This window comes from Scyliorhinus torazame, chromosome 29 (genome assembly GCF_047496885.1).
Source record: "Scyliorhinus torazame isolate Kashiwa2021f chromosome 29, sScyTor2.1, whole genome shotgun sequence".
In the NCBI taxonomy this organism is placed as follows: domain Eukaryota; kingdom Metazoa; phylum Chordata; class Chondrichthyes; order Carcharhiniformes; family Scyliorhinidae; genus Scyliorhinus; species Scyliorhinus torazame.
Window position 1 is genome coordinate 19,567,111 of NC_092735.1, and position 27,658 is coordinate 19,594,768.

The 27,658-nt window shown below is 47.4% G+C and overlaps 1 protein-coding gene across 1 annotated transcript in view; it reads right to left on the bottom strand.

Moving 5' to 3' along the window:
• Nucleotides 1-2,217: 2,217 nt before the first annotated feature.
• tmprss6 (transmembrane serine protease 6) overlaps nucleotides 2,218-27,658 on the bottom strand; it is a 72,889-nt gene continuing 47,448 nt past the window's right edge. Inside the window, exons 11-18 of the mRNA XM_072492157.1 lie at nucleotides 22,352-22,494; nucleotides 19,193-19,291; nucleotides 14,513-14,626; nucleotides 13,072-13,188; nucleotides 9,414-9,579; nucleotides 8,981-9,252; nucleotides 5,861-5,997; nucleotides 2,218-2,699 (exon numbers count right to left, since the gene is read on the bottom strand). Of these exons, the coding sequence (XP_072348258.1) occupies nucleotides 2,541-2,699; nucleotides 5,861-5,997; nucleotides 8,981-9,252; nucleotides 9,414-9,579; nucleotides 13,072-13,188; nucleotides 14,513-14,626; nucleotides 19,193-19,291; nucleotides 22,352-22,494 (1,207 nt within the window). The 3' untranslated portion in view covers nucleotides 2,218-2,540. The remainder of the gene's footprint in view (nucleotides 2,700-5,860; nucleotides 5,998-8,980; nucleotides 9,253-9,413; nucleotides 9,580-13,071; nucleotides 13,189-14,512; nucleotides 14,627-19,192; nucleotides 19,292-22,351; nucleotides 22,495-27,658) is intronic.

The window sequence follows — 27,658 nt, forward strand, 5'->3', positions numbered from 1 at the left end:
CTTTTTAGGTTGTGGGGGTGAAAGCCGCGTAGACACGGGGAGAACGTGCAAACTCCACAAGGACAGTGACCCAGGGCCGGGATTGAACCTGGGACCTCAGGGCCGTAGTCCCAGTGCTAACCACTATGCCACCGTGCTGCCCTCCCCTTGAATTTATTGATAAGCTTTCCCCTTATGATCTGTTCTGCACTCTCACCACCTCCGCAAAGTGTAGAAGGTATACCTGGGATGAATGGCTTACCTTGTGAAGGAAGATTCAGCACGTCGGGGATGTGTCCATTGAAGTTTAGAGTTGATTTTAAAATATATATAAATGTAGAGTACCCAATTTCTTTTTCCCAAGTAAGGGGAAATTTAGCGTGGCCAATTCACCTACCCAGCACATCTTTGGGTTGTGGGGGTGAAACCCACACAGACATGGGGAGAATGTGCAAACCACACGGACAGTGACCCGGGGCTGGGATTGAACCCGGGTCTCGGCGCCGTGAGGCAGCAGTGCTTTTCGTGCTGCCCTGTTGGGAGGTGACCTTATTGAAACTTGGGATCCTGGGGGGGACTTGACAGGCCGGGTATGGGGGAGAATATTTCCTCGTGTGGGGGAGCTCGGGGACACAGATTAAAAATAAAACTGATGAGGAGAATTTATTTTTTCTTTGAGGGCCGTTAGTCTGTGGAATTCTCTTCCCCACAGAGCGTTGGAGGCTGGGTCATTGAGTTGAATAGATCTTTGATAGACAAGGGAATGAACGGTTCTAGGGGATGGGGGTTGGGCAGACATCAAAGTGGAGTTGAGACTACATTGAGATCAGCCATGATTTTAGCAGGCTTGAAGGGACCGAATGGCTTAATCCTGCCAGGTCCTGTGTTCCTAAGTAATTTAACAATTGTGCATTTAGCTGTTCCAAGCTGGACCTTGAACCTCTGGTTTGAGGTTGCGGTAGTGCTAAATAATAATTTCATAAGGATTCCTTGCTCGGCATCAATAGGTTGGAGCATTATATAATTTAATTTAAGTCCCTCCAATTCAAATTGACACAGGACTTGGACCGTTCCAAACATGTTACAAAACACAATCATTTGAGATGATCCCATATCCCAAACCAGGGACTGGTTTAGCACAGCGGGCTAAACAGCTGGCTTGTAATGCAAAACAATGCCAGCAGCGTGGGTTCAATTCCCGTACCGGCCTCCCCGAACAGGCGCTGGAATGTGGCAACTAGGGGCTTTTCACAGTAACTTCAATGAAGCCTACTTGTGACAATAAGTGATTATTATTATTATATCGTTTTTATTCTTTGATAACAAAAGGCACCTGGGATGAGCAAATGTCAGATGATGTGGAGAGACTGGAGACGCTGGGATTGTTCTCCTTGCCAACCGAGAAAGTTAAGGAGAGGTCTATTAGAGTTTCAAAGTTATGAAAGTTTTTGATGGAATAAATAAGCTATTTCCAGTAGCAGGAAGGTTGGTGACCTGAGGTTGCAGATTCAAGGTGATTTTTCAGAGGGGAGCCAAGGAGAATTGTTTTTCTGATAAACGTTGACTTGTTAACTACAACGCAAGGTTGGCAGCAGATTCAGTTGTAACTTTCAAAAGTGAATTGGGTAAATTTGTGAATCGGAATAATTTGCAGGGTATGGTCAGAAGGCTAGGGCGTGAGATTAACTGGATAGCTCTTTCAAAGAGCTCGGGGGACAATGGGCTGAAGGAACACCTGTGTGGTTACCACAATTCTGGAAGTTAACTAGAATTGAAATAAAAGGGGGCCAGTAGCAGAACGTCTTGGAACATCAATGTATGGTGCCAGCATGTTCAATAACCCACATTAACCGAGACAAAATAATTTAAAAACAGGAGTGGGAGCTAGCAAAACCTGGGACCTCGATGCCGTGAAGCAGCAGTGCTAACCACTGCGCCACCTTGCTGCCCTATGATACAGGTGAGGCATGACGTTATTCCTCTACTACTGACGACGGCCTTTGAACCTACACCCCCCCCCCCCCCCCCCCCCCGCCTTTCGTCAGACCGTCACCGCACTTACCCTAGAAAGGTGGGCGGTCTAAATGCTGCTTGAGTTTCCCCATTGGCTTCCAGGATGTTTCAGCCCAGGTTTTGGCTGGTGGGCCAATAACTAGGTCAGGCCGTTATCTTTGGCTGAGTTTTGTGTACCACGCGCCCACTTCCCAATTCGGCTATTAAAATCCTCACTTGGCTGTCTGATATAGAAATAGTTTCTAATGTTCTTTGCCCCGAATAGCACAAACATTTCAAAAATACAGCAGAGCATTGCTAAATTCCCCACCCTCCTCAATGCTTTTAAACGCCCAACCAGTCAGCTTGGTTGGCTCATTGGTTGCATAGCTTATTTACAGAGGAGACCGCATTGACATCTCAATGGTTGACTGCTAGGCTGACATCGTCAAAAGGTGCCGAAGATCCAGGTTCCTATTGGTGGTTCTTTGGGAGCAGGGGGTCACTACCACTGGCAGTCTTTCACATCCAAACCATTCGGCTCTGATGGATGTGGGGATTCCCTTTGGTTATGAAACATGGGTGTTAATCCAATCGATGAACCTAGTCACCCGTGTGTAGACGCCGTATAATTCTGGCCGAGCACAGCCGTAACCGAAGCTCACGATTCCGGCTAGGAACCACCGCCCATTGTGCTGCTGACAGACGAGCGGCCCTCCCGAGTCACCCTGTAAATAAAGAGGGAAAGGTGGAAATATTGTTGCGTTCATATTGTAAACAGAAATATATGTTGATGGGATCAGATGAAGCATGGTGGGAGAAGGCTCATATGGAACAATGTCACCCATTGGGCCAACTGGCCTGATTTTGTATTGTACGTCCTACAACACGTTTTCTTGCCTTTATCCTTTTATTCTTCCAGGCATCTCATCCGAGTCTCTTCAAGGATGAGATATAAGGCCACCTAAATCTGTACCCTGTACCTCATCACTGTTGAGTCTACTTCTGCCATACCTGATCGCCTTGCCTGCATGCTTTCCACTGTGACCCTTCGTCAGGGCTGAATTAGCCCCACTCCTCTGTCCTTTCCCCATAGCTCTGAAAATTGTCCCCAAGCACGATTTATCCAATACCACTTTTGGCAGTTATGATGAATCTGCTTCTGTCATTTTTTGCAGACTGTACATTCCAGATTACAACAACCTGCTGCTTAAACAAAATCTCTATTATTCCTCTGGTTCTTTTACCCGTTGTCCTCTAGTTACTGACTGGAAACTGCTTCCCCCTCTACTTGTAGCATAATTTTTAACTCTCCGTGTAATCTGCTCGAAGGAAAACAATCCTTGCTCCTCTAATCTTTCCACACAAGGCCCTCAAGTCTGGTACTATTCGAGTGAATCTCCACATCCACTCCAAGGCCTTGACATCCTTCCTATAATCTAGTTAGAATACTCCAACTGAGGCTTAACCAGTGACGTGTATAAAGGTTTACCATTCAGTCTAAACTCTATTGGCTATGCGAGTCCTGCATGTCGAGGGAAATCTCAGACCAGTGGGTGGGAGCCCATACCATAAACCTGCCCATCGTTCAGGGTAACTCAACAATCTCACTCAGAAGACATAGGACAGCCTGTGTGTGGGACAATGTCACATTGCTGGTGTATGAACTGTACGTGTGAGGTTAGGGCACATTGTTGTCATAAAGGAGCTCTGCCTTGCACTCAATTGGGATGATCTACCTGAAATGGAAAGGGTTCCACTAACATCCCTTGGCTTGATGACACAGTCCACAAAGGTCAAAATTAACCAGACCTCCCCCAAAAAAGAGGGAGCGATTTGAAAGAAGTGATAGACCAGGTCACATACATTATTGATATTTAACAAGTGTTGGTAAGTATTTCTGATGCGCTTTCTCTTCTCTGCCAACCCGACTGATTCTGGGATACTGTATCGCAGTGCCTAATTCATACCAAGTCCCATTCACCCATCCATTTGGTAGCAAAAGCGAGAAGGCAGATTATTATCTGTGGGTAGATTGGTTCCTCAAGTACCAGGTGGCCTCCAGTCCTTTCTCGAAGTGGGCACCTTTCGTGTACGAGCTTAGGTGGTGAGTGTCAGGCAGCCCAATACTGGTCTTGCCTAATGTCCATATTTCCCAGCAGCGATTAGTGCATGGTGATTAGTAACAAGAAACCTGTCTGTTATCTTCTCCCTAACCTGTTAGATTGAGACCCAGTGCCATGCTGCAATGCTGAGAGTTCACACTGCTGCTTCAGCACCAGGGACCCGGTTTCCATTCCAAACTTGGGTGACTGACACGTTCTCCCGTGTCTGTGGGTTTCCTCCGGGTGCTCTGGTTTCCTCCCACAGCCCAAAGATGTGCAGGTTAGGTGGATTGGCCATGACCAATGCACGGGGTTGCGGGGATAGCGCAGGGGAGTGAGCCTAGGGTAGGGTGATCTTTCGGCGGGTCGGTGCAGACCTGATGGAACAAATGGCCTCTTTCTGCACTGTAGTGATTCTATGGATCAGTGAATTTGGTGAGGTTAGATTCATACAGAACAAAAGGTGGCTATTTGCCCTATTGTGAAAGGGCTATCCATATAGTCCTACCACCTTACTCTTTGTCCCTAGCCCTGCAAATTGTTCCTCTCTACTGTAGCCACGTAAAATGGCTGCGTCCGATTAATCTGGCCAAAACCCAGTTTGAAATGGCTAACCCAAAAGACTGCTGGGAAAAGCAGCTAACAAGACACAAGCAGGCAGCTGCAGACAATATTGCATATTCGGCTCTGGGGAAGTTAGCCCAGATCGATACTCAGGGCTATCAACAGCCCATCAACCCAGGTATTTGCAGTTACATTCAGGACTGTTTGCAGCCCATCTATTCAGACATCTGCAGTTAAATCGGCTATCCCCGGGAACAATTGCAACATATTAGCAATTGAATACCGGGCCAGACCTGTCGGCGCCTGCAGTGGCCGAAACAAAGACAGGTGAACGACCACCCCCCGATCGAGGAATCACCTCACCATTGGACACATCGACCCCAGGGATTGGGAACAAATCCAATCACTTGGGACTCAGGGTCAAGGGCCGCCCCGGGAGGCGGGAAGCCCCTGGGCCCTATAAAAGTGAGGGGCCAAGTTCAGATCTCTCTCTCTCTCCTCTTCGCCTGCTCAAGACCTTCGCAAGACCAGCAACCGGCAACTGTATGTTTGAATCCAGCGATCGCTAGAGACACCTAGCCACCGACCTGCAGCAGCCTATTGAATCCCGCGGGCCAGATCTGATTGGACAAGCCATTTGTTTCCCTGACCTGGTGGGCTCTTCCTAAGTTAAGTATTGGCCAGTAGTGATAGGTTTATTATATAGATAGTATTAGTGTATTAATATTGCTTGTATATAATAAATGACCGTTGTTTTAATCCTTACTAAGCGGTGTGCTGTATTATTAATCATAACCTGAACTTGAACCACGTGGCGGTATCATAAAGATACCTGGCGACTCATGAGCAAAGGTGACGTAATCAGAGCAAATAGACTAAGGTTAAAAAGAGCAACACTACACATTCAACTGATTCAATTTTGGGAGTTACAATTAAATCTGCCTCCACTGCCCAATTCAGGCAGCACATTCCAGATCACAGCAACTCACTCTGTGAACAATCTCCCCTCTTAAATCTATGTCCCCACGGTTGCCGATTCTTATTGGCTCTGTTGCCACTGGAATCCGGCTCCCCCTACTCTGCACGCCCCTCCACAGCCACCAACTCCCAACAGGCCAAGAAAATTAAACCCAATGACTTCAACAACTCGGTCTTCATTGAAGCCAGAAAGCCATGTCAACATTTTGATTCCGTGGAAAGACAGAAACAAGGCACAGTACCTGACAGGAATCCTTCTTTCCCTCAGGGTAACCAGCACAGAGCATCCTGGGAGTAATGCCATAGGAATATGCTTTATTGCAAGTATCCTGATCAACCAGTTTGACATCTACTTTCTGGAGAACATTTGCAACGGAACCTAAAGGAAATGGAGAAATGGTCATTGATTCCTTCTGCACCTATTGTTCAGTGCAGAATCCTGTCTTTCTCATCTTTATAACGATCCTGCATTGTGGCCAATACTATAATAATTTTTTTTAAAGTTTGAATAAGGGATCATAGAATTTACAGTGCAGAAGGAGGCCATTCGGCCCATCGAGTCTGCACCGGCTCTTGGAAAGAGCACCCTACCCAAGGTCCACACCGCCACCCTATCCCCATAACCCAGTAACCCCACCCAACACGAAGGGCAATTTTGGACGCTAAGGGCAATTTTTATCATGGCCAATCCACCTAACCTGCACATCTTTGGACCGTGGGAGGAAACCGGAGTACCCGGAGGAAACCCACGCACACACGGGGAGGATGTGCAGACTCCGCACAGACAGTGACCCAAGCTGGAATCGAACCTGGGACCCTGGAGCTGTGAAGCAATTGTTCTATCCACAATGCTACCGTGCTGCCCAAGGATGTTTAATCCATTGAGCTTGGTCCACCATTCAATGAGATCATGTCTGGAGTGTATTTGACTTTACCTACCTGTTTTTTAAATTCATGGGATGCTGGTGTCACTAGCAAGGTCAGCATTTGTTGCCCATCCCTAATCACCCTTGGGAAGGTGGCAGGGAGCCGCCTCAAACCGCTGCACTCCATGTGGTGTAGGTACACCCACAGTGCTGTTAGGAAGAGAGTCCCAGGATTTTGACCCAGCAACAGTGGAGGAACGGCGATATCGTTGCATGTCAGGTTGGTGTGGGGCTTGGAAGGGAAGCTGCAGGTGGTGGTGTTCCCCTGTATCTTCTACCCTTGTCCCTCAAGGTGGTAGAGGTCACAGGTTTGGAAGGTGTCTCAAAGGAGGCTTGGTGTGCTGTTATAGATGGTACACACTGCTGCCACTGTGCGTCGATGTGGACGGAGTGAATGTTGAAGATTGGATTGGATTTTGATTGTCACGTGTACTGAGGTACAGTGAAAAGTATTGTTCTGTGTACAGTCCAGACAGATTGCTCCATACATGAAAAAAACCATAGGGCATACATAAATACACAATGTAAATACATAGACACCGGCATCGGGTGAAACATACAGGAGTGCAGTACTGCTCAGTGGAGAAGATGTGTGAACAGATCAGTTCAGTCCTTAAGAGGGTGGTTTAGGAGTCTGTTAACAGTGGGGAAGAAGCTGTTTTTGAATCTGTTAGTGCGTGTTCTCAGACTCCTGTATCTCTTGCCCAATGGAAGAAGTTGGAAGAGTGAATAACCCGCGTGGGAGGGGCTTTGATTATGCTGCCCGCTTTCCCAAGGCAGTGGGAGGTGTACACAGGGTCAAGTCGGGTTTGCGTGATGGACTGGACGGTGGTCACGACTCTGTAATTTCTTACAGTCTTGGGCCAAGCAATTGCCATACCAGACTGTGATGCAGCCAGAAAGATGCTTTCTATGGTGCATCTGTAAAAATTGGGAAGAGTCAATGTGGACATGCCGAATTTCCTTAGTTTCCTGAGAAAATATAGACGATACTTTGCTTCCTGAAGTCAGTGACCAGCTCTTTAGTTTCGCTGACATTGAGGGAGAGATAGTTGGCGTTACACCACTGTGGTGGTATGTATTAGGGGTCATGTGGGACTGTGAAGCCGTGATGCTATTGGCTGACAGATCCCGGGTCCTGGTTGGCTGCTGACTCCTGGCTCCACCCTGAAGGTGGAGTATAAGAACCCGAGCTTCTCCCCGCCGCTTCATTCTGTTGCTGAACTGCTGGGGACAAGTCTCGCTTAATAAAGCCTGAATCGACTTCATCACTTCTCGTCTCTCTCGTAAGTCATTGTGCGCTACAACCACTCCACTAGATTCTCTACCTCTTTACTCTGAAAGATGGTGGATGGAATACTAATGAAGTGAGCCTGCTATGTCCTGGATGATGTCAAGCTTCTTGGGCGCTGTCGGTTCCATAATCTCTTAAAACTCTTGTCTAAGTAACATATTCCAATTTAAATTTGCAATTGACTCTCACTTCATCAGCTTTTTGTGGGAGCGAGTTCCAGATTTCCATTAACCGTTGGTGAAGGAGTGATTTCTGACATTAACCCTCAATGGCCCAACTCTGATTTAGGTTCTGCTGACAGGCGTGTGCCTCGTGGGTTTTCGATGGAGCAGGGAGAGAAAGGAACTTACGACTGATAGTTTAGTGGTCATCATTCCAAAATTTGCTTTCAATTCCAGATTTAATTAATTGAAATCAATCTCCACCAGCTGCCATGGTGGGATTTGAACCCAGGTCCTCAGAGCATTGGCTTGGATCTCCGGATTAGCTTCTTCCCAGCTGTTACCGGACTCCTAAATGACCCTCTTATGGACTGAACTGATCTCTCCACGCATCTTCTCTACTAAAGGGCAGCATGGAAGCATTGTGGGTAGCACAATTGCTTCACAGCTCCAGGGTCCCAGGTTCGATTCCCGGCTTGGGTCACTTTCTGTGCGGAGTTTGCACGTTCTCCCCGTGTCTGCGTGGGTTTCCTCCGGGTGCTCCGGTTTCCTCCCACAAGTCCCGAAAGATGTGCTTGTTAGGTGAATTGAACATTCTGAATTCTCCCTCTGTGTACCCGAACAGGCGCTGGAGTGTGGCGGCTAGGGGATTTTCACAGTAACTTCCTTCCAGTGTTAATGTAAGCCTACTTGTGACAATAAAGATTATTATTCTATTATTATAGAACAGGTTGCAGAGACTGGGCTTGTATTAATTTGACTATAATAGACCCAATTAATACAATTAAAGTATTTCCCATGATTGGGAGACTCCAGAATGAAGAGGCATAATCTTACAACCTGCAACACGGTGTAAACGGTTATACTGACAGAGGTGCAACCCGTGCCCTTCCAATGGGGCAGGAAAGCCCACATACATCTGTAAGGCTGTAGAGAAAGTCCCATCTCCCTAACCCTAACCAGCCTCCATGGGTCACTCACCATCCTCTTCCGTTGTCCCCCAGCCTGTGACCCAACATGTTGTGTCCGTCTCAAACACTTGCGTCTTGGCGGGCAGGCAGACGGGATACGTGAATGGCACAATGGGCACAGGTTGGTCCAGTAGGAGCAGAGCGATGTCGTGGTCAGAGGTGTCACCATCATAGTACCGGTGAGAGATGATTTTCTGTACCTTGAAGCTGAGCTCGTGGTAGCTAATTAAATTAAGCTTGAACTTGCCGAGGATGACTGTCCATCGGTCTGGCGGGGTATGTCTGCAAGGGAGACAAAGGGATTTTACATTAAGAAATTCTTTGCACCCAGCGTGTATTCCAGGGCCCTATCAAAGAATTTCTGTCTCCTGTCAATAAACTGGGGATTAAGGCAAACCACAAAAACAATCTTGAATAACAATTTGATTTTCTTTTGTATCTACCTGCTAGTGAAGCAATGAGCAGCAGAGAGAATCCAATTCTGATTGATGAGAATTCCCCCGCAAACGTGCTGACCGCTAATTTGTATACTGGCCTGCCATGGCCACTCTCCCTCTGTGGAATTGGTTCCCCCGACAATTCGGCTCATGGGGGTCTGTAGGCCACAGTCTGAGGGAGAAAAGGGTAAGTTGTTAGTCTGAAGTGTCTTATTTGCAGCGAGTGAGAAACTAGAGTAGATCAAACCTCACATGTTGGGTGTAGATTTTAGCTGGCCCAGATGGTGGGGGTATGCTGCACCCATTTTAGTTCTGATCGATGGAAAGATCTAGAACAAAATGAGTTCAGGAGCAACCTTGATCCTGGTCCCTGGGCATCAATTAAACTACAGCACCCTGCTCACAATTTGGCACAAACTGGTAATCTCGCTTCGAGGTGCCTCATGTAAGAGATAAAACTTCACGCACCTCTGCCCTCTTCCCTCCCTCCCAGAGCCATAACAGGGTCCCCACTTGTACTCACTTTTGCACCTCACCAGCCTCTACATTCAAAGGATCGTCCTTTGCCATTTCTGCCAACTCCAGCATGATGCTACCATGAAACACACATCTTCCCCCTCACCCCCCGGCCCCATCAGTATTCCCTCCGCGACACCCTAGTCTACTCCATTACGCCTATCTCCCCATCCGTTTCCCACAACTCCTTCCCTTGCAATTGCAGAAGGTGCAACACCTGCCCCTTTATCTCCTCCCCTCTCACCATTCAAGGCCCCAAACACTCCTTTCAGATTAAGCAGTTCCTTCAACTTGCACCTCCTACTATTTACCTAATTTTATTCGCTGCTCCGAACGTGGTCCCCACTCCACTGCGGAGACTAAATGCAGACTGGGCGACCGCTTTGCGGAACACCTTCACTCAGTTTGCGAGCAGAACCCCAACCTCCTGTCGCTCGCCATTTTAACTCAACACGTTGCTCCCATGCTCGCATGTCCATCCTTGGCCTGCTGCAATGCTCCAGTGAAGCCCAGCGCAAGCTGGAGGACCAGAACCTCATCTTCCGATTAGGCGCATGGCAGCCCTTTAAAAAAAATATCCCTGACACATATTTTCTTTCCAAATTCACTTATGGGGCGTGGGCGTCGCTGGTTAGGTCAGCATTTATTGCCCATCCCTAGTTACCCTTCGGAAGGTGGGGAATTGCCTCAATGCAAACACCGCCTCCCCCTGTCACACCAGACCATCTGTCTTTTGTTCTTAAAGTTGCTACATTTTGTTGCAGTTTCTACAGCTCTGACACATTCTCCCTCCTTTCAGTTCTGATGGAGAGCCAAAGGGCTCAAAACCTTTACTCTGCTTTCACTCCTTACAGATGTTGCCAGACCTGCTGAATTTTTTTCCAGCATCCTCTGTTCTTGTTTCAGCATCCGCAGTATTTGGCTTATTTTATTGTCAAACATCACACTTGGGGAGCTTGAGCTTATTGGGTTCAGACACCGTTTTGAGCCAGTGTAGAGGGAGCAATGTTTGGCTGAGGGCTGCCATTTTGAATGGGCGGCCTGATAGCGAGATCTGGCGGCTGCCCGCGGCTCCCCCCCCCCCCCCCCCACCACCACACCATGAAAATTACTGGCACCATGAGTGACCTGACCCGCCCCCATCGGAGACCCTCCCATAACCGAAACAACCCATATCAGAGACCGCCCTCTAACAGCGACTCCCCCCCCTCTCCCCACCCCCCTTTTCAGAGACCCCGCTCAGTCGCCCCTTTTTGGAAGCTAATGAGCAGTCCAAACAGAAACAGTGAAAAAAATCAAGGCTTTAAATCTCACCCGTTCCCTTGCTGCCTCAGGCAGAGAAAGCAGCCGCTTTAACTACATAGAAAGCTAAAACCATTTCACCAGGGTTTACACCCCGTCAGATCCTTTGATCTGCAAGGCTTTGACTCATAGCATCCCTATAGTGCAGAGGGACGCCATTCGGCCCATCCAGACCTTTGAATGAACACTCTACCCATGTCCACTCACCCACCCACCCATGCCTACCTCCGTAACCCCATACCCTAATCTGGACAATTTAGCAGGGCCAATCCATCTAACCCGTACATCTTTGCACTGTGGGAGGAAATCAGAGGAAACCCACGCATATACGGGGAGAATGTACAAACTCCACCCAGACAGTGACCCAAGGCTGGAATCGAACCTGAGTCCCTGGTGCTGTGAGGCAGCAGTGCTAACCACTGTGCCATTGTGCCGCCCACTTCAAAGAGAAATGGGTTTTACTGGGCTTTAATTAACTGCTTCCAGACAGCTCCATGATGTCCCCATGATCAGTACCTGCTGCCTTGGTTGAATTTCCCCCCCCACCAAATCTTTTGTCGTGACCCAACTGGCATATTAACAGCAATTGATTTGCTCTGCAGAGAGGTGTGGTAGTGTGCAGTGGTTACATTCCGGGACTCTTAATCCAGAGAATATAAATTCATAACCCTCAACAAGGCAGTTTGAGAATTGGAATGAAAAAGCTGGGATCATAGAACTGGGAATGTCAGAAGATTGACTGGTTCACTAATACCCCTTTTCGGGAGGTTGACCATTCCTATATGTGACTCCAGGCTCACATCAACATTGTTAACTGCCTGTGAAGTAGCCATGTGGCCCCTTAGTCGCATTTAAAATAACTGCAGCGTTCAAGAGAAAGACTGTAAGGACCCATCCTGTTGATTCCCTGAGCTCCTATTTTGTTTATTTTGTCTTTATCCGTTTTGGGCCATGAGTCATTAACAGAGACATACCTTTAAGTCGAGCAGAGGAAGTAAGGAATGAATAAAGTGTCAACATAGTTCACCGTATTGTGAGGATTTGGGTGGACGAACCCAGACTTTATGGCCCTCAAGAGATTGGAGGGATTTGTTTCGATTGGTTGGCTGGTGGTCAATGGAGTGCCTAGGGACAGTATTCTGCCCGACAACAGAAAATGATTGGTTCCTGTCAGGTGAGGTTTTTTGGAGAGAACCCAGGAGGAGCCACTGGACCCTCAAGGTGGAAGCAGCTCTCCCTCTCTGCTCTGCCGCCTCCTGTCTGTAGGCAGAAGCCTCTAGACCCTGAAAGAAGAAGCAGTTTCTCTCTCAAATGCTGGCTGCCTGCTATTTCTTGTTGCCTGTTTAATTATGGTTCCTGTTAATAATAAAAAGTTAATTGTGCTTAAATTTACAAACCTGGTGACTGTAGTTATGGGGCAGCTGAAGAACTCGGGCATTGTAAAATTTCAACTGAGTTGCGACTCCAGGTCAAGTGGGGCTGGAATTGACTGTGCACTGGCCCAGGGTGTCATAGCAAGACATCTTCAAAGCAACTCGGGACGGATAATAAATCAAGAGAACAAAGCCAAGAATCAAACGTAGGCCCTCTGTATACATCAGGCGTTTCCTTCACCCACTAGGCCCGTGCTTGACTCTCCACAGCTAATACGTTTAGGCCTCCACTGTTGGATGACTAACATTTGCAATCTTTTCTGATTCCACAACACCTAGGAATGCCCCTCGGTTCCGAATGCCTTAACATTTGAACGCGAGATCTAGACCTTTATTCGAGGGCCACCATTGTTTATTTAATCTTTTGGGCTTCGGTTGCCAGCGGAAATTGCTCCATCATTTCAGCGTCTTACCACAATTTTTCTCATCAGTTCCATCTGGACAGTCTGTCACATAGTCACACAGAGGGTTTGCTTTCTTCACACAAGAACCATCAGCGCACATGTAGGTGAACAGGTCACATGGCACAGCTACAGAAGGCAGAATAATATTAAACCACAGCTGACCATGCATCCTTGCACGCGCGTACACACACACACACAGTGAACGTACGACACGCTGAACACACACACAGGGTACTCACGTACAAAATGTACACAGAAACATGGGATGCACACCCACACGAACACACGCAAGGTACATACACAGGGGGGCAAGTCTTCCAGTCTCGCCCACTGTGGGAATCGTCGCATGCGGGATGGAATTTTTTTTAGAGTACCCAATTATTTTTTTCCCCAATTAAGGGGCAATTTTAGCGTGGTCAATCCACCTACTTTTTGGGTTGTGGGGGTGAGACCCACGCAGACATGGGGTGAATAAGCAAACTTTTTACGGACGGTGAACTGGGGCCAGGTCCTTGGCGGCGTGAGGCAGCAGTGCTAACAAATGCGCCACCAAATCGGGGCGACGCTGCTTTCGCGATGCTCTGCCTCCTCCAAAGCGGAGTACTCTTGAGAGTACAGCGCGCGCGATGTGTTGATGGCCTCAGGGCATTGCCCGAGGCCCGCCCTGCGATGCTCCTCCCTTGACCGGCTGAGTTCCCGTCGGTGTTGGTCGTGTGTGGTCTCATCTGTCAGCAACTCAGCGTGGCAGCTGTGGCTCAGTCCAGCGCCATCACAGTCAGGGGACGGCCGATCCGGGGACTTTATCAGGGGCTGGGGGCACTGTGGAGGGGGGGGGGGGGTTGGTTGGTCCGGGGCGCGCGAGCCGGCCAAAGGAGGGGATACTATTTCGCTGGGCCGGGTCTGCGAGCGGCCTCCGTCATGTAGCACGGCGAGGCCGCTGCTGGCCGTCGCCGTGCGCATGCGCGGCCACGTACCCGGCAATTCTCCGGCAGTATCGACAGCTAGAGTCGGGTGCTCTACCCGTGCCGCCGTGCTAGCCCCCAGCCAAACGGAAGATCGGTTGCCGTTTTACGCCATTTTCTCTGTCGTAAAACGCCACCGTTCCCGCGCCGGCGTGGAGACATAGCCTCAGAACCGGACAATCCAGCCCAGGGTACTCACATATATGGAATCCACACATACACGGGGCACATACACACACACACACACAATGAAGGAAAAACACGCCACATTCGCACATGTATAGATCAGATGCAAAAGACACACTGAACACAAACATAACAAAACACAAACTGAGCAACCAGTTCGATGAGCCATGGATTTTGATCTCGATTCGTCAATTATCTTAAGTGAATTTTTGAAGCAATGATGCCAAAGAAAACGAGGTTCTTTAGAAAACGGATGGTTCAACTGCGCTAATGTTGGGAGCTGAAGTTTGTTCTTCACGTACCTTCATCACAGTTCTGTTCATCGTCCCCTGTTTCGCAGTCTTTGTTCTGATCACAGACGTTGAGCAAGGATAGGCAGGTGTTCCCCTCAGCGCAGTGAAACTGTACAGGACAAACTAGGGAAGGAGAGAGAGAGGATGAAAGAAGAAACAAGTACAAGGGAGAAAGACAGATCATGAGGGGTAGAGAGAGGGAGAGGAAAGAAGCTCAGGAACGAGACCCCAACTACGGGTGCAGCAGAAAGATGGACCGAAGAAAGATGAAAAGAAAAAGTGAAATCAGCCAACGAAGATGGTTGAAAAGGGGGGAGTGTGAGAAAGAATGGAATCCAGAAGGCAGGGTTGGAGAGTGAGAAGATAACATCACACAAAGGTACAAACCAGCAATACTTTTAAATAATAATTTATCAACACAGGTTGGGGGGAATACACAATAATCTTTTATTTGAAATAGTTGCCCTGGTTTTTTTTAGAGAACAGATCTGCTAAACACGTTGGTTTGTGGTAATGTATAGAGAATGATACGCTGACGTAATCAAGTAAGACAGGACGACACAAATCTGTGGAATGCTTTTGTGTACCTGCCTGCCATCAGCAAATCAGGTGAGGCCGAGGCCTGGTTATGGTTTCCATGACAACCTGAAATGACCCCGGGCCCACCGACCTCGTGAGTACAATTAATCGCTCTGAATCACTGCAGTTGAGTTGAACTGAAAAGTTCTTTCGCCAAGTTGAGCTCCAGGACTCTGCGATCGGGGTCACCCTGGGAGTTGGATGAGGCCTTGCAGCGAGTGAACTATTTGATGGCGAGGTGCAGCAGTACCGTGGCCCTGAGAGCCAGAGGCAATGGTTCGGAATCAATTCCAACAGTGCTCAATGCATGATTTGAATTTTGCCAAGTGGGAACTGTAATGATATGCAGAATATCATTTGTGTATGATTTAATAACCGAACTGCAAGTTAGGATAGGTGCCGTGTGCATCCACTGTGATTCTAGCATCCGACCACAGGTGGCGTAGTGGCAGGAGTAGGTCACTAGAAGACAGGCCTCATGGAGATACAAGGTAATCGCCTGGACAGCACAGGGACAAAGAATCTGGACAACAAGCAGAGAACACAGTCGCATATCGAGCAGCTCCTGAGTCAATAGTTATTAATAAGAGTTAACCATTGTTGTTTGTATTAAGCCATAATATCCAACTGCAATCTTACATCATAGAAACCCTTTAGTGATTTAGTTAAATAATAAACAGTTTTGTTCATTTACAAAGCCGTATGTTCTCTGTACAAAGACCTCGCCATCCGTGCGTGCAGAGAACATTACAGGAACTATCCGGGCGGAGGCAGCGTCTCTCCTTGTAGGATTGAGGAAATGTCGGAGGAAGGAACCATACCTCCTTTCCAAGTCTAACCCTGATTAACACACAGGGCCTGTTGTAGGAGCCTCGGCTGAATTGAATCAGGGTGAAGAATGAAATAGTGCTGGGGGTTGGGGGTAGAGATGGGGAGATGGAGGGAAAAATCGACCTGGCTCTTTCTGTGAGCTGGAAGGTCCAGTAAGATTGTGCTTCATGTTCTTGCCTTCTCTACTTTCTAAACCACAAAGCCCAACTCCAAGCCCAACTTGATAATATATCAGCCGTTCCTCCAATGTTGCTCACCCAAAATGTTGGAACTCCCTCCCGAACAGCACTGTGGGTGTGCTTGCACCACCTACACCTCACGGCTCAGGGACTGCAGCGGTTCAAGAAGGCGGCTCACCGATACCTTCTCAATGGGCAATTAGGGATGGGCAACACATGCTGGCCTGGCCAGCCACACCCACATCCCGTGAAAGAATCAGCAAACGTCACTATACTGTGCACAAAAGGCACAGCTTGGGAAATGGACAACAACCATTGGCCTCTGGCTTTCAGTCTCCCCTTACTCTTGTTACGTGTCCTTTGTAACGTCCCAATATTTACAGACAACTAAATAAATATAAGATAATCTGCAGCGTGGAACCAAAGTTCAGAGTACCTCACTGGTTTTGCTGGAACGTTGGTGAGCTCCAAGGCTACATGATTATACAAATTATTGTTGTATTCCCTGAAATTGGGAAAGTTAAGGGGCGACTTGATCGAAGTGTTCATGATACTGAAAGACAACCGATTGGCAGAAACAAATTGCTGTGGGACTGGGGTACATATAGAGAAACTATTCTCACTGATGTAGAGTCTAGAACTCAGGGGCATAGTCCAAAAATTAGAGTCCGTCTTTTCGGGAGTGAAATTTGGAAACAATCCATAGAATCCCTCCAGCGCAGGAGGCCGTTCGGCCCATCAAGTCTGCACCAACCCTCCGAAAGAGCACCCTACCTAGGCCCACAGCCCCACCCCATCCCCGTAACCCCACCTAATCTTTTGGACATGAAGGGGCAATTTAGCACAGCCAATCCACCTAACCTGCACATCTTTGGACTGTGGGAGTGATGCACTATCAATTACGACGAGACGAGGGTAGAGAGTAATCGAGGCTTTATTACACAGAGATGTGTGGCCTCCTACAGCTGCTGCCGAAATGGCTGCAGTTCGGAGAGCACACACATTTATACTCCGCCTACTGGGCGGAGCCAGCAGGCAGGGATCTTCCCCCGTACCTGTAGTACAGGGGCCTTACCGTAATACCCTCGTATGCAGTGCAGTATATACAATATAATACAACAGTGGTGACTACCACAGGGAGGAAAGCGGAGGACCCAGAGGAAACGTATGGGGAGAACGTGCAGACTCCGCACAGTCACCCGAGGCCGGAATTGAACCTGGGTCCCTGGCACTCTAAGGCACTGTGCCGCCTTGCCGTCAATTTACACACTAGGTGGCAGAAGTTTGGAAATCTCTTCAGAAAATGCCAATTGAGGCTGGGTCAGTTGTTCATTTTAAACCTGAAATTGATAATTTTTTGTGAACCAATAATCATTCATTCTTCCCTTGCTCACACATCTGATGGTAAAGTTCCCACGACTGTGGCTAAGTCACGAGATAAACACACGTTTGATATTTCTCCATTAAACATTTGCTGTCTTGGAAAAGATGAGAGAACTGATCATCACCTTGAACAAGCAAATGGGGATGAAATCAGTTTGTAAAAGAGCAGTGACCCATTATAGCTCTGGCTGCCAATGAGACTATAAAACACCCACATTAACGGGCCATTCATCTCACTGTCTGCGCGACAATCCCAGGACAGGACGCCCCCCCCCATGTTATACTAAACCGGAGCCTCCACTAGTCAAGAAATAATTGATTGTGCAAAGAACCGAGAGATATTTTGAGGTTAAATGATTTGGAAGAAAATGTAGCTGGTCTGATGAGTAAGTTCACAGACGACACAACAATTAGTGGAGTTGCGGATAGTGAAGAGGATTGTCAGAGGATACAGCAGGATATAAACTGGTTGGAGTCTTAGGCGGAAAAATGGCAGATGGAGTTTAATCCGGACAAGTGTGAGGTAATGCACTTTGGAAGGTCCAATGCATGTAGGAACTACACAGTAAATTGTAGAACTCTTGCGAGTATTGACAGGCAGTGGGATCTGGGCGTGCATGTCCACCGATCACTGAAAGTGGCAACGCATGTGGATAAGGTGGTCAAGAGGGATGCTGGCCTTCATCGGTCGGGGCATTGAATATAAAAATTGCCAAGTCATGTTGCAGCTGTACAAAACCTTACTTAGACCTCATTTGGAATATTGTGTACAATTCTGGTCACCACACTACCAGAAGGATGTAGATGCTTTGGAGAGGGTACAGAAGCGGTTTATTAGGATGTTGCTTGGTATGGAGGGCATTAGCTATGTGGAGAGGTTAAATAAACCCAGTCTTTTCTCACTGTAACGACGGAGGTTGAGAGGCGACCTGATAGAGGTCTACAAGATTATGAGTGGCATGGACAGAGTGGATAGTCAGATGCTTTTTCCTAGGGTAGGAGAGTCAAGTACTAGGTTTAAAGTGCGTGGGGAAAAGTTTAGAACAGATGTGCGAGGCACGCTTTTTACACAGAGGGTGGTAAATATATGGAACGTGCTGCTGGGGAGGTGATGGGAGCAGGTACGATAGCGGCATTTAACGGGCATCTAGACAAATATATGAATAGGGTGGGAATGGAAGGATACGGACTCCGTAAGTGCATGCGGTTTTAGTTTAGGCAGGTGCCATAGTCAGCACAGGCTTGGAGGGCCGAAGGGCCCGTTCTGGATTGTTCTTTGTTTGTTAAAAATATAAAACAGAGCAAAGAAGCATTACTGTAAGCTGTGTTGCTTACATTAATGGAAATCCAAGCTAATCTTTTACTGAACAACTTTATGTAGCACCTTTCCAGTAGTAAAATATTACAAGACGCTTGACAGGAACATTAGCAGACAAAATCTGATCCAGTGACACTTTGGGGCAGGTGACGAAAAGGTTTGGATCAAGAGGTAGGTTTTCAAAGAGCCTTCGCAAGGAGGAGCAAGCGAGGGAGGGAGAGAGAGATTGATGGAGAGGTTTAGGGAGAGAATTTTGGAGTCAAAGGCCAAGTGAGATGAAGTTGAGGCACCGATGGTGGGGCACTAAAATCAGGTATGTGTACTTTATCTGAGAGTGTTGCAGATTGATTCAATGGTGACTTCCCATACTTAACAACAGAAAGTTAAAATTTTTTTTACCGCAATTATTCTCGTCCACTCCATTGCTGCAGTCCTTCAAACCATCACACTCTGTGACGCACTGGCCAGATACAGAACACAAGACCTTCTCGGGGCAGGCTGTAACAGAGGGAGTAAAGCAGACAGTGGGATGATACTGTGCATGTATACAAAGTCAACTGGCTGATTAACACCCGCCAAAACTGCACACAATACTCAAGGTGCAGCCTCACCAAGGCCCTGTATAACTGCAGCAAGACATCCCTACTCCTATACTCAAATCCTCTCGCTATGGAGGCCAGCATACCATTAGCTTTCCTCACTGCCTGCTGTACCTGCACGCCAACCTTCAGCGACTGTTCCACAATGCACCCAGGTCTCGTTGCACTTCCCTTTTCCTAAACTACCATCATTCACATAATAATCAGCCTTCCTGCTTTTGCCACCAAAGTGGATAACCTCACATTTACCCACATTATATTGCATTTGCCAAGTATTTGCCCACTCAGCCAGCCTGTCCAAGTCTCTCTGCATCGTCCTCACAGCACACACTGCATCCCAGCTTAGTGTCGTCTGCAAATTTGGAGATATTGCATGCAATTCCTTCATCCAAATCATTAATGTATATTGTGAACAGCTGGGATCCCAGTACTGAACCCTGTGGTACCCCACTAGTCACTGCCAACCACTCTGAAAAGGACCCATTTATTCCCACTCACTACTTCCTTCCTGCCAACCAGTTCTCTGTCCACGTCAATACATTACTCCCAATACCATGAGCTTTAATTTTGCTCATTAATCTCTTGTGTGGGACCTTGTCAAAGGTCTTTTGAAAGTCTAGATACACAACATCCACTGGTTCACCCTTGTCCACTCTATTGGTCACATCTTCAAACAATTCCAGAAAATTTGTAAAGCATGATTTCCCTTTAGTGAATCCATACTGACTTGGACCGATCCCGTCCCCGCTTTCCAAATGCTCAGTTATTTCTGTTATTTCAGGGGCTGTTTAGCACAGGGCTAAATCGCTGGCTTTGAAAGCAGACCAAGGCAAGCCAGCAGCACGGTTCGATTCCCGTAACAGCCTCCCCGAACAGGCACCGGAATGTGGCGACTAGGGGCTTTTCGCAGTAACTTCATTTGAAGCCTACTTGTGACAATAAGCGATTTTCATTTCATTTCATTTTTCATTTCATCCTTAATAATTGACTCCAGCATTCTCCCTACCACCGATGTCAGGCAAACCGGCCTATAATTCCCTTTGCCGATTGTCGTAATAACCCATCTGGTTTGCTAGTGTCCTTCAAGAACAGAAGGAAATCTGCCGTCCTTATCGGGTCTGGCCTAAATGTGACTCCAGACCCACACAGCGATGCGGCTGACTCTTAATTGCCCCCACCCCCCCCAGAGTGAAATGGTCCAGCAAGCCACTCAGTTCAAGGACAATTGGGGATGGGCGACAACGCTGGCCCAGCAAGCGATGCCCACATCACAAGAACGAGTTAAATAAATTTTGAGGTTTTTAAAAAAAAATCGCCCCAACAACCCAACCCAATCCACTTGCCTCATCCAGGACTACCTGGTATTTAGCTGGAAGAGAGTTACCAACTCTATTTCGAGGTACCTCCAGAGTTGGAATCACATGACAATCTTCCTCCCACTGCCCCCATCCCCTTCCCCCACACTCCCACCATTGGCTGCCTGACATGTCCATCCTCTCGATGCCCCGCCTTCACTACCGGATTGGTTCATGCTTTTTTCTTTCCTCATGTCCAATGTTTTTCTAACGAGTAACGAAAAATGTAGCAAAACACAATTTTTTACTGGCCTTATGTTTTCACTCGCAGGTTTTGTTCGCAGTGAGCGTCCAAGAGATTTCTTTTCAATTCCCGGTGACTCCCCGGAGAGCTGGAATTCTTTGGTCGGATAGTCAATAAGCGACACATTGGTGTGGGCGTCACTGGGCCAGCGTTTATTGCCCATCCGTCCCTGGTTTTCCTTGAACTGAGTGGCTTACTAGGCCTAGGGCAGTGTACCACATTACAGCGGTCCTGGAGTTACATGTTGGCATCAGTGAAGCAGATGGGTTTTTAATGACAATTGTTTCCTGCTCATCGTTAGACTTTTAATTCCAGATCTTCATTGAATTCAAATCTCACCATTTGAACCCGGAGCCCCAGAACATTACCCTGGATCTCCAGTGACAATACAACCAAGCCAACACCTCCCTCATCATAGAATCCCTACGGTGCAGAAGGAGGCCATTCGGCACATCGAGTCTGCACCGACCCTCTGAAAGAGCCTGACCTAGACCCACTCCCCTGCCCCATCCTCGTAACCCCACCCAACCTTTGGAAACCAAGGGGCAATTGATCATGGCCTATCCACCTAACCCGCACATCTTTGGACTGTGGGAGGAAACCGGAGCATCCGGAGGAAACCCACGCAGACACGGGGAGAAAGTGCAGTCTCCTCGCAGACAGTGACCCAAAGTCGGAATCGAACCCGGGTGGGGCAGCAATGCTAACCACTGTGCCACCATGCCGCCCTCAAGAGACTTAAAATCTGCCAGGACCTCCCTAATCCCGCTCCAGGGAGGGATCTGGATACTTGCTGAGCCTTGGCCCCCATCCGGAAGTAAGAATCAATTCTATTGTTTCACATCAACCTCTTGCCAAGCTCCTACCCTTATGGGCTTGTGGGTGGCACGGTAGCAAAGTGGTTAGCACTATTGCTTCACAGCTCCAGGGTCCCAGGTTCGATTCCCAGCTTGGGTCACTGTCTGTGCGGAGTCTGCACGTTCTCCCTGTGACTAGAACGGAACAGGGATGAAGGATTTCAGTTCATGTGGAGAGAATGGGGAAGCTAGACAGTTCTCCTTCGAGCAGAGAATGTGAAGGGGAGATTTAATTGAGGCATTTGAAATCATAAGCAGCTTTCATAAGGAGAAATTATTTAAAATAGCAGCGGATCGGGAACCAGAGGACGCAGATTTCTGGTGATTAACAAAATAGCCAGCAGGGAGTTGGCGAGGGGAGGGGGAGGAGGGTGGTCAGAAGATTTGCCAGAAGTGTTTTGGGGATTCTTCCCCTATTTATCAGGAATGCTTTCCAAGACGTATCACAGCGTAATCAGGCACCCCCTCCCCTACCCCCTGAAACAGGGAAGGTTCAGACTTACGGTCCGATTGGTTGAAGAGGCTGTAGGAGAACTGGATTCCAGGCCCTGTGAGGGTCACTTCGGAGGTAAAGGTCACCGTTGTGGTCAGCGACACGACAAAGATCCTCTCCGCGTACGGCTGCAGCACTCTCTTCCCACACAGCCTGAGAAGAGAGGAGATGCAGTGAGGAAGGTGGGTTTGCAGCACACCTGGAGTATAGGCCTCACGTAGGCCGGCAATTGTGGGCCTCCCTTGTTTGAAGGCAGTGGCGTATGGAACATTCCATGTGCACTGGCATTACCCTCCACCCTGATCAAAGTGTCCATCCTTCATGCGATTATGAGCAGATGGTTCAACCAAGGGAGTACACGAGCTTGATTCTCTTCCAATAGTGCGCATGGCCCAAGACCGACCAATAGCTGTTGCAAGCTGAGCTAACCTTCTCCATTTTGTTCAATTCAGGATATCGTGCACCAATAACCAAAGCTGACACTTGTCATGTGGATGTACCTTTAAGAAATGGGTGTTTATCAAATAGCTGCAGTGATGTCAGAGTGTGGGTGGAGCAGGGCTGTCTGTCTGTTTTTACTTTCGTTTTGAGCTGAAAAGCTGCTTTGTGGCTCTGTTTCTGGTTTTGTTTTAAGTGTTGGAGAGCTGTATTCAAAGCAAGCAGATGTGTAAAATGATCTTTCTCTCTACGGGCTAAAGAATGTCTTCAGCTCATTGATGATTTCAAAGTAATACCTGTTTCTGTAGAGAATTTAAACCTGCTGTCTTTGTTAAAAAAGTGTTTAACTTATGGATGTTGCTAAGACCATAAGACCATAATACATAGGAGCGGAAGTAAGGCCATTTGGCCCATCGAGTCCACTCCACCATTCAATCATGGCTGATTTCAACTCCATTTACCCGCTCTCTCTCCATAGCCCTTAATTCCTTGAGAAATCAAGAATTTATCAACTTCTGTCTTAAAGACACTCAACGTCCCGGCCTCCACCGCCCTCTGTGGCAATGAATTCCACAGACCCACCAGTCTGGCTGAAAAAATTTCTCCTCATCTCTGTTCTAAAGTGACTCCCTTTTATTCTAAGGTTGTGCCCCTGGGTCCTAGTCTCCCCTGCTAATGGAAACAACTTCCCTACATCCACCCTATCTAAGCCATTCATTATCTTGTAAGTTTCTATTAGATCTCCCCTCAACCTCCTAAACTCCAATGAATATAATCCCAGGATCCTCAGACGTTCATCGTATGTTAGGCCTACCATTCCTGGGATCATCCGTGTGAATCTCCGCTGGACCCGCTCCAGTGCCAGTATGTCCTTCCTGAGGTGTGGGACCCAAGATTGCTCACAGTATTCTAAATGGGGCCTAACTAATGCTTTATAAAGCTTCAGAAGTACAACCCTGCTTTTATATTCCAAGCCTCTTGAGATGAATGACAACATTGTATTTGCTTTCTTAATTACGGACTCAACCTGCAAGTTTACCTTTAGAGAATCCTGGACTAGGACTCCCAAGTCCCTTTGCACTTCAGCATTATGAATTTTGTCACCGTTTAGAAAATAGTCCATGCCTCTATTCTTTTTTCCAAAGTGCAAGACCTCGCACTTGCCCACGTTGAATTTCATCAGCCATTTCTTGGACCACTCTCCTAAACTGTCTAAATCTTTCTGCAGCCTCCCCACCTCCTCCATACTACCTGCCCCTCCACCTATCTTTGTATCATCGGCAAACTTAGCCAGAATGCCCCCAGTCCCGTCATCTAGATCGTTAATATATAAAGAGAACAGCTGTGGCCCCAACACTGAACCCTGCGGGACACCACTCGTCACCGGTTGCCATTCCGAAAAAGAACCTTTTATCCAAACTCTCTGCCTTCTGCCTGACAGCCAATCGTCAATCCATGTTAGTACCTTGCCTCGAATACCATGGGCCCTTATTTTACTCAGCAGTCTCCCGTGAGGCACCTTATCAAAGGTCTTTTGGAAGTCAAGATAGATAACATCCATTGGCTCTCCTTGGTCTAACCTATTTGTTATCTCTTCAAAGAACTCTAACAGGTTTGTCAGGCACGACCTCCCCTTACTAAATCCATGCTGACTTGTCCTAATCCGACCCTGCACATCCAAGAATTTAGAAATCTCATCCTTAACAATGGATTCTAGAATCTTGCCAACAACCGAGGTTAGGCTAATTGGCCTATAATTTTCCATCTTTTTCCTTGTTCCCTTCTTGAACAGGGGGGTTACAACAGCGATTTTCCAATCCTCTGGGACTTTCCCTGACTCCAGTGACTTTTGAAAGATCATAACTAACGCCTCCACTATTTCTTCAGCTATCTCCTTTAGAACTCTAGGATGTAGCCCATCTGGGCCCGGAGATTTATCAATTTTTAGACCTCTTAGTTTCTCTAGCACTTTCTCCTTTGTGATGGCTACCATATTCAACTCTGCTCCCTGACTCTCCGGAATTGTTGGGATATTACTCATGTCTTCTACTGTGAAGACTGACGCAAAGTACTTATTCAGTTCCTCAGCTATTTCCTAGTCTCCCATCACAAAATTACCAGCGTAATTTTGGAGCGGCCCAATGTCAACTTTTGCCTCCCGTTTGTTTTTAATGTATTTAAAGAAACTTTTACTATCATTCCTAATGTTACTGGCTAGCCTACCTTCAAATTTGATCCTCTTTTTCCTTATTTCTCTCTTTGTTATCCTCTGTTTGTTTTTGTAGTCTTCCCAATCTTCTGACTTCCCACTACTCTTTGCCACATTATAGGCTTTCTCTTTTGCTTTGATGCATTCCCTAATTTCCTTTGTCAGCCATGGCTGCCTAATCCCCCCTCTGATAACCTTTCTTTTCTTTGGGATGAACCTCTGTACTGTGTCCTCAATTACTCCCAGAAACTCCTGCCATTGCTGTCCTACTGCCTTTCCCACTAGGCTCTGCTCCCAGTCGATTTTCGTCAGTTCCTCCCTCATGCCCCTGTAGTTACCTTTATTTCAGTGTAACACCTTTACATCTGATTCTCCCTTCTTTCTTTCAAATTGGAGATTGAATTCTACCATATTATGATCACTGCCTCCTAAGTGTTCCCTTACTTTAAGATCTTTAATCAAGTCTGGCTCATTACATAACACTAAGTCCAGAATGGCCTGTTCCCTCGTGGGCTCCATCACAAGCTGTTCCAAAAAGCCCTCCTGTAAACTTTCAATGAATTCCCTTTCCTTGGGTCCACTGGCAGCATTATTTACCCAGTCCACCTGCATATTGAAGTCCCCCATGATCGCTGTGACCTTGCCTTTCTGACATGCACTTTCTATTTCGTGGTGCATTTTGTGCCCCATGTCCTGACCACTGTTAGGAGGCCTGTACATAACTCCCATTATGGTTTTTTTGCCTTTGTGGTTCCTCAACTCTACCCACACAGACTCCACATCATCTGACCCTATGTCGTTTAGTGCTATTGATTTAATTTAATTCCTAATTAACAAGGCAACCCCGCCCCCTCTGCCCACCTCTCTGTCTTTTCGATAGGTTGTGAATCCCTGGATGTTTAAATGCCAGTCCTGAACCCCCTGCAACCATGTCTCTGTGATGCCTACCACATCATACCTGCCAGTCACAATCTGGGCCACAAGCTCATCTACCTTGTTCCGTACACTGCGCGCATTTAAATATAGCACCTTTAATTCTCTATTGACCGTCCCTTTTTGTTTTCTTAGTGTGGTGGACCTTGATTTACTGAGCCTTTCCATACACTGTGTCATATTTTGTGGGATGGGGACAATCGTAAGCACTCTTGAGTTTTGTCTGTTCGTGTTTTTTTGTATTCCTATGCAGCTACGCTTCCCACTGATTACTTCACCTCTTGGTTCCCTGACTTTCCCTTCTCCCCCAATCTTTAGTTTAAAGTCCTATTGACCACCCTATTTACTCTTTTCGCCAGAACACTGGTCCCAGCTCGGTTCAGGTGGAGACCATCCCAAGGGTATGGGTCCCCCCGTCCCAAAACTGATGCCAGTGTCTCATGAAAAGGAACCCCTCATTCCCACACCACTCTTTCAGCCACGTGTTAACTTCCCTTATTCTTGCCTCCCTATGCCTAAGAAAGGTATTAAGGGTTACCTATAGAGTATTGTATCTGTGGGATTACGTGTGTTGATGTTTGATAAGATGTTTACTGTGTGTTTATAAAATGTTAACTGGATTCATAGAATAAACATTGTTTTGTTTTTAAAATACTTAAGGTCTCTGTTGCATAACACCTGGAGAGTGGACCCTTGTGCTTCCCATAACTAAAATCTATTAATAGTCGTGTGTCAGGTGAACTCCATGATATACTTTGCAGTTTTCTACACCCTGGCCCATAACACACTCCATTGTAATGCTATGGGAATGTTGTACTGTTAGAGGCGCAGTCTTTTGAATGAATAGTTGAATCAACTTCCTATCTGCCCTCTCAGGTAGACATTAAAGATTCCATGAGGGGGGGGGCGGTGAAGATACCCCTAATGTCCCGACCAATATTTGCCCCTCAATCAACATCGCTGAAACAGATTATCTAGCCATTATTACATTGCTCGCTGCCGGGAGCTTGCTGCGTGCAAATTGGCTCCTGCGTTTTCTATCTTCCGACAGTTACTACAATTCAAAAAGTATTTCATTCACTGTGAAGCACTTAGGATATCCTGAGGACCAGCAGTGCCAGGCTATCACCTTCCCAAAGGCATGCACCTGGGGGCCTCCGATCCCTTGGGAGACCTCCAGGAGTGCTGTTCCTTCTGGTCCCTGTTTGTGGAGGCCAGAGCTGAACGCCTCTCGCCCGAGGTCTCCGAGGCAAAGGGGACCTTGGGAATCTACACATTAAAGTGAGCATAGCTGTCTTATTTTAATATGCAGACTTGCTTAAAAGGTATCCCGCCCACAATGGGTGGGATGTACATTAAAACGTCTCGTGAGACTGCGTTAGATCTCACGAGGTGTTGCGAGCCGGGTAGATCCAGGGAGCGGGTTCTCCTGGCTTCTATTGATCATGCTGCGCCACAGCGAGCTGCTTTTCGGGCTCAGCGTGGCTGTTCGATCGTGCCCTATGACTGGTGTTTTTGATTCCTCCATTACAGCAACAGCAATTACATGTCATCTAATCGGCCGTAAGGCACCTTTAGACTTCCGGACAGGTGCTGTAGAAACACAGAGATTTCTCTGATGCCCATAGTTTGAAATTGTAACTTATTCAGATCTTGGAAGTGATTAAGGAAGGAGGAGGTAGAGGAAGGAGAACTTACAAGGAAAAAGCAAAAAAAAAGGCAATTGGAAAAGATGTT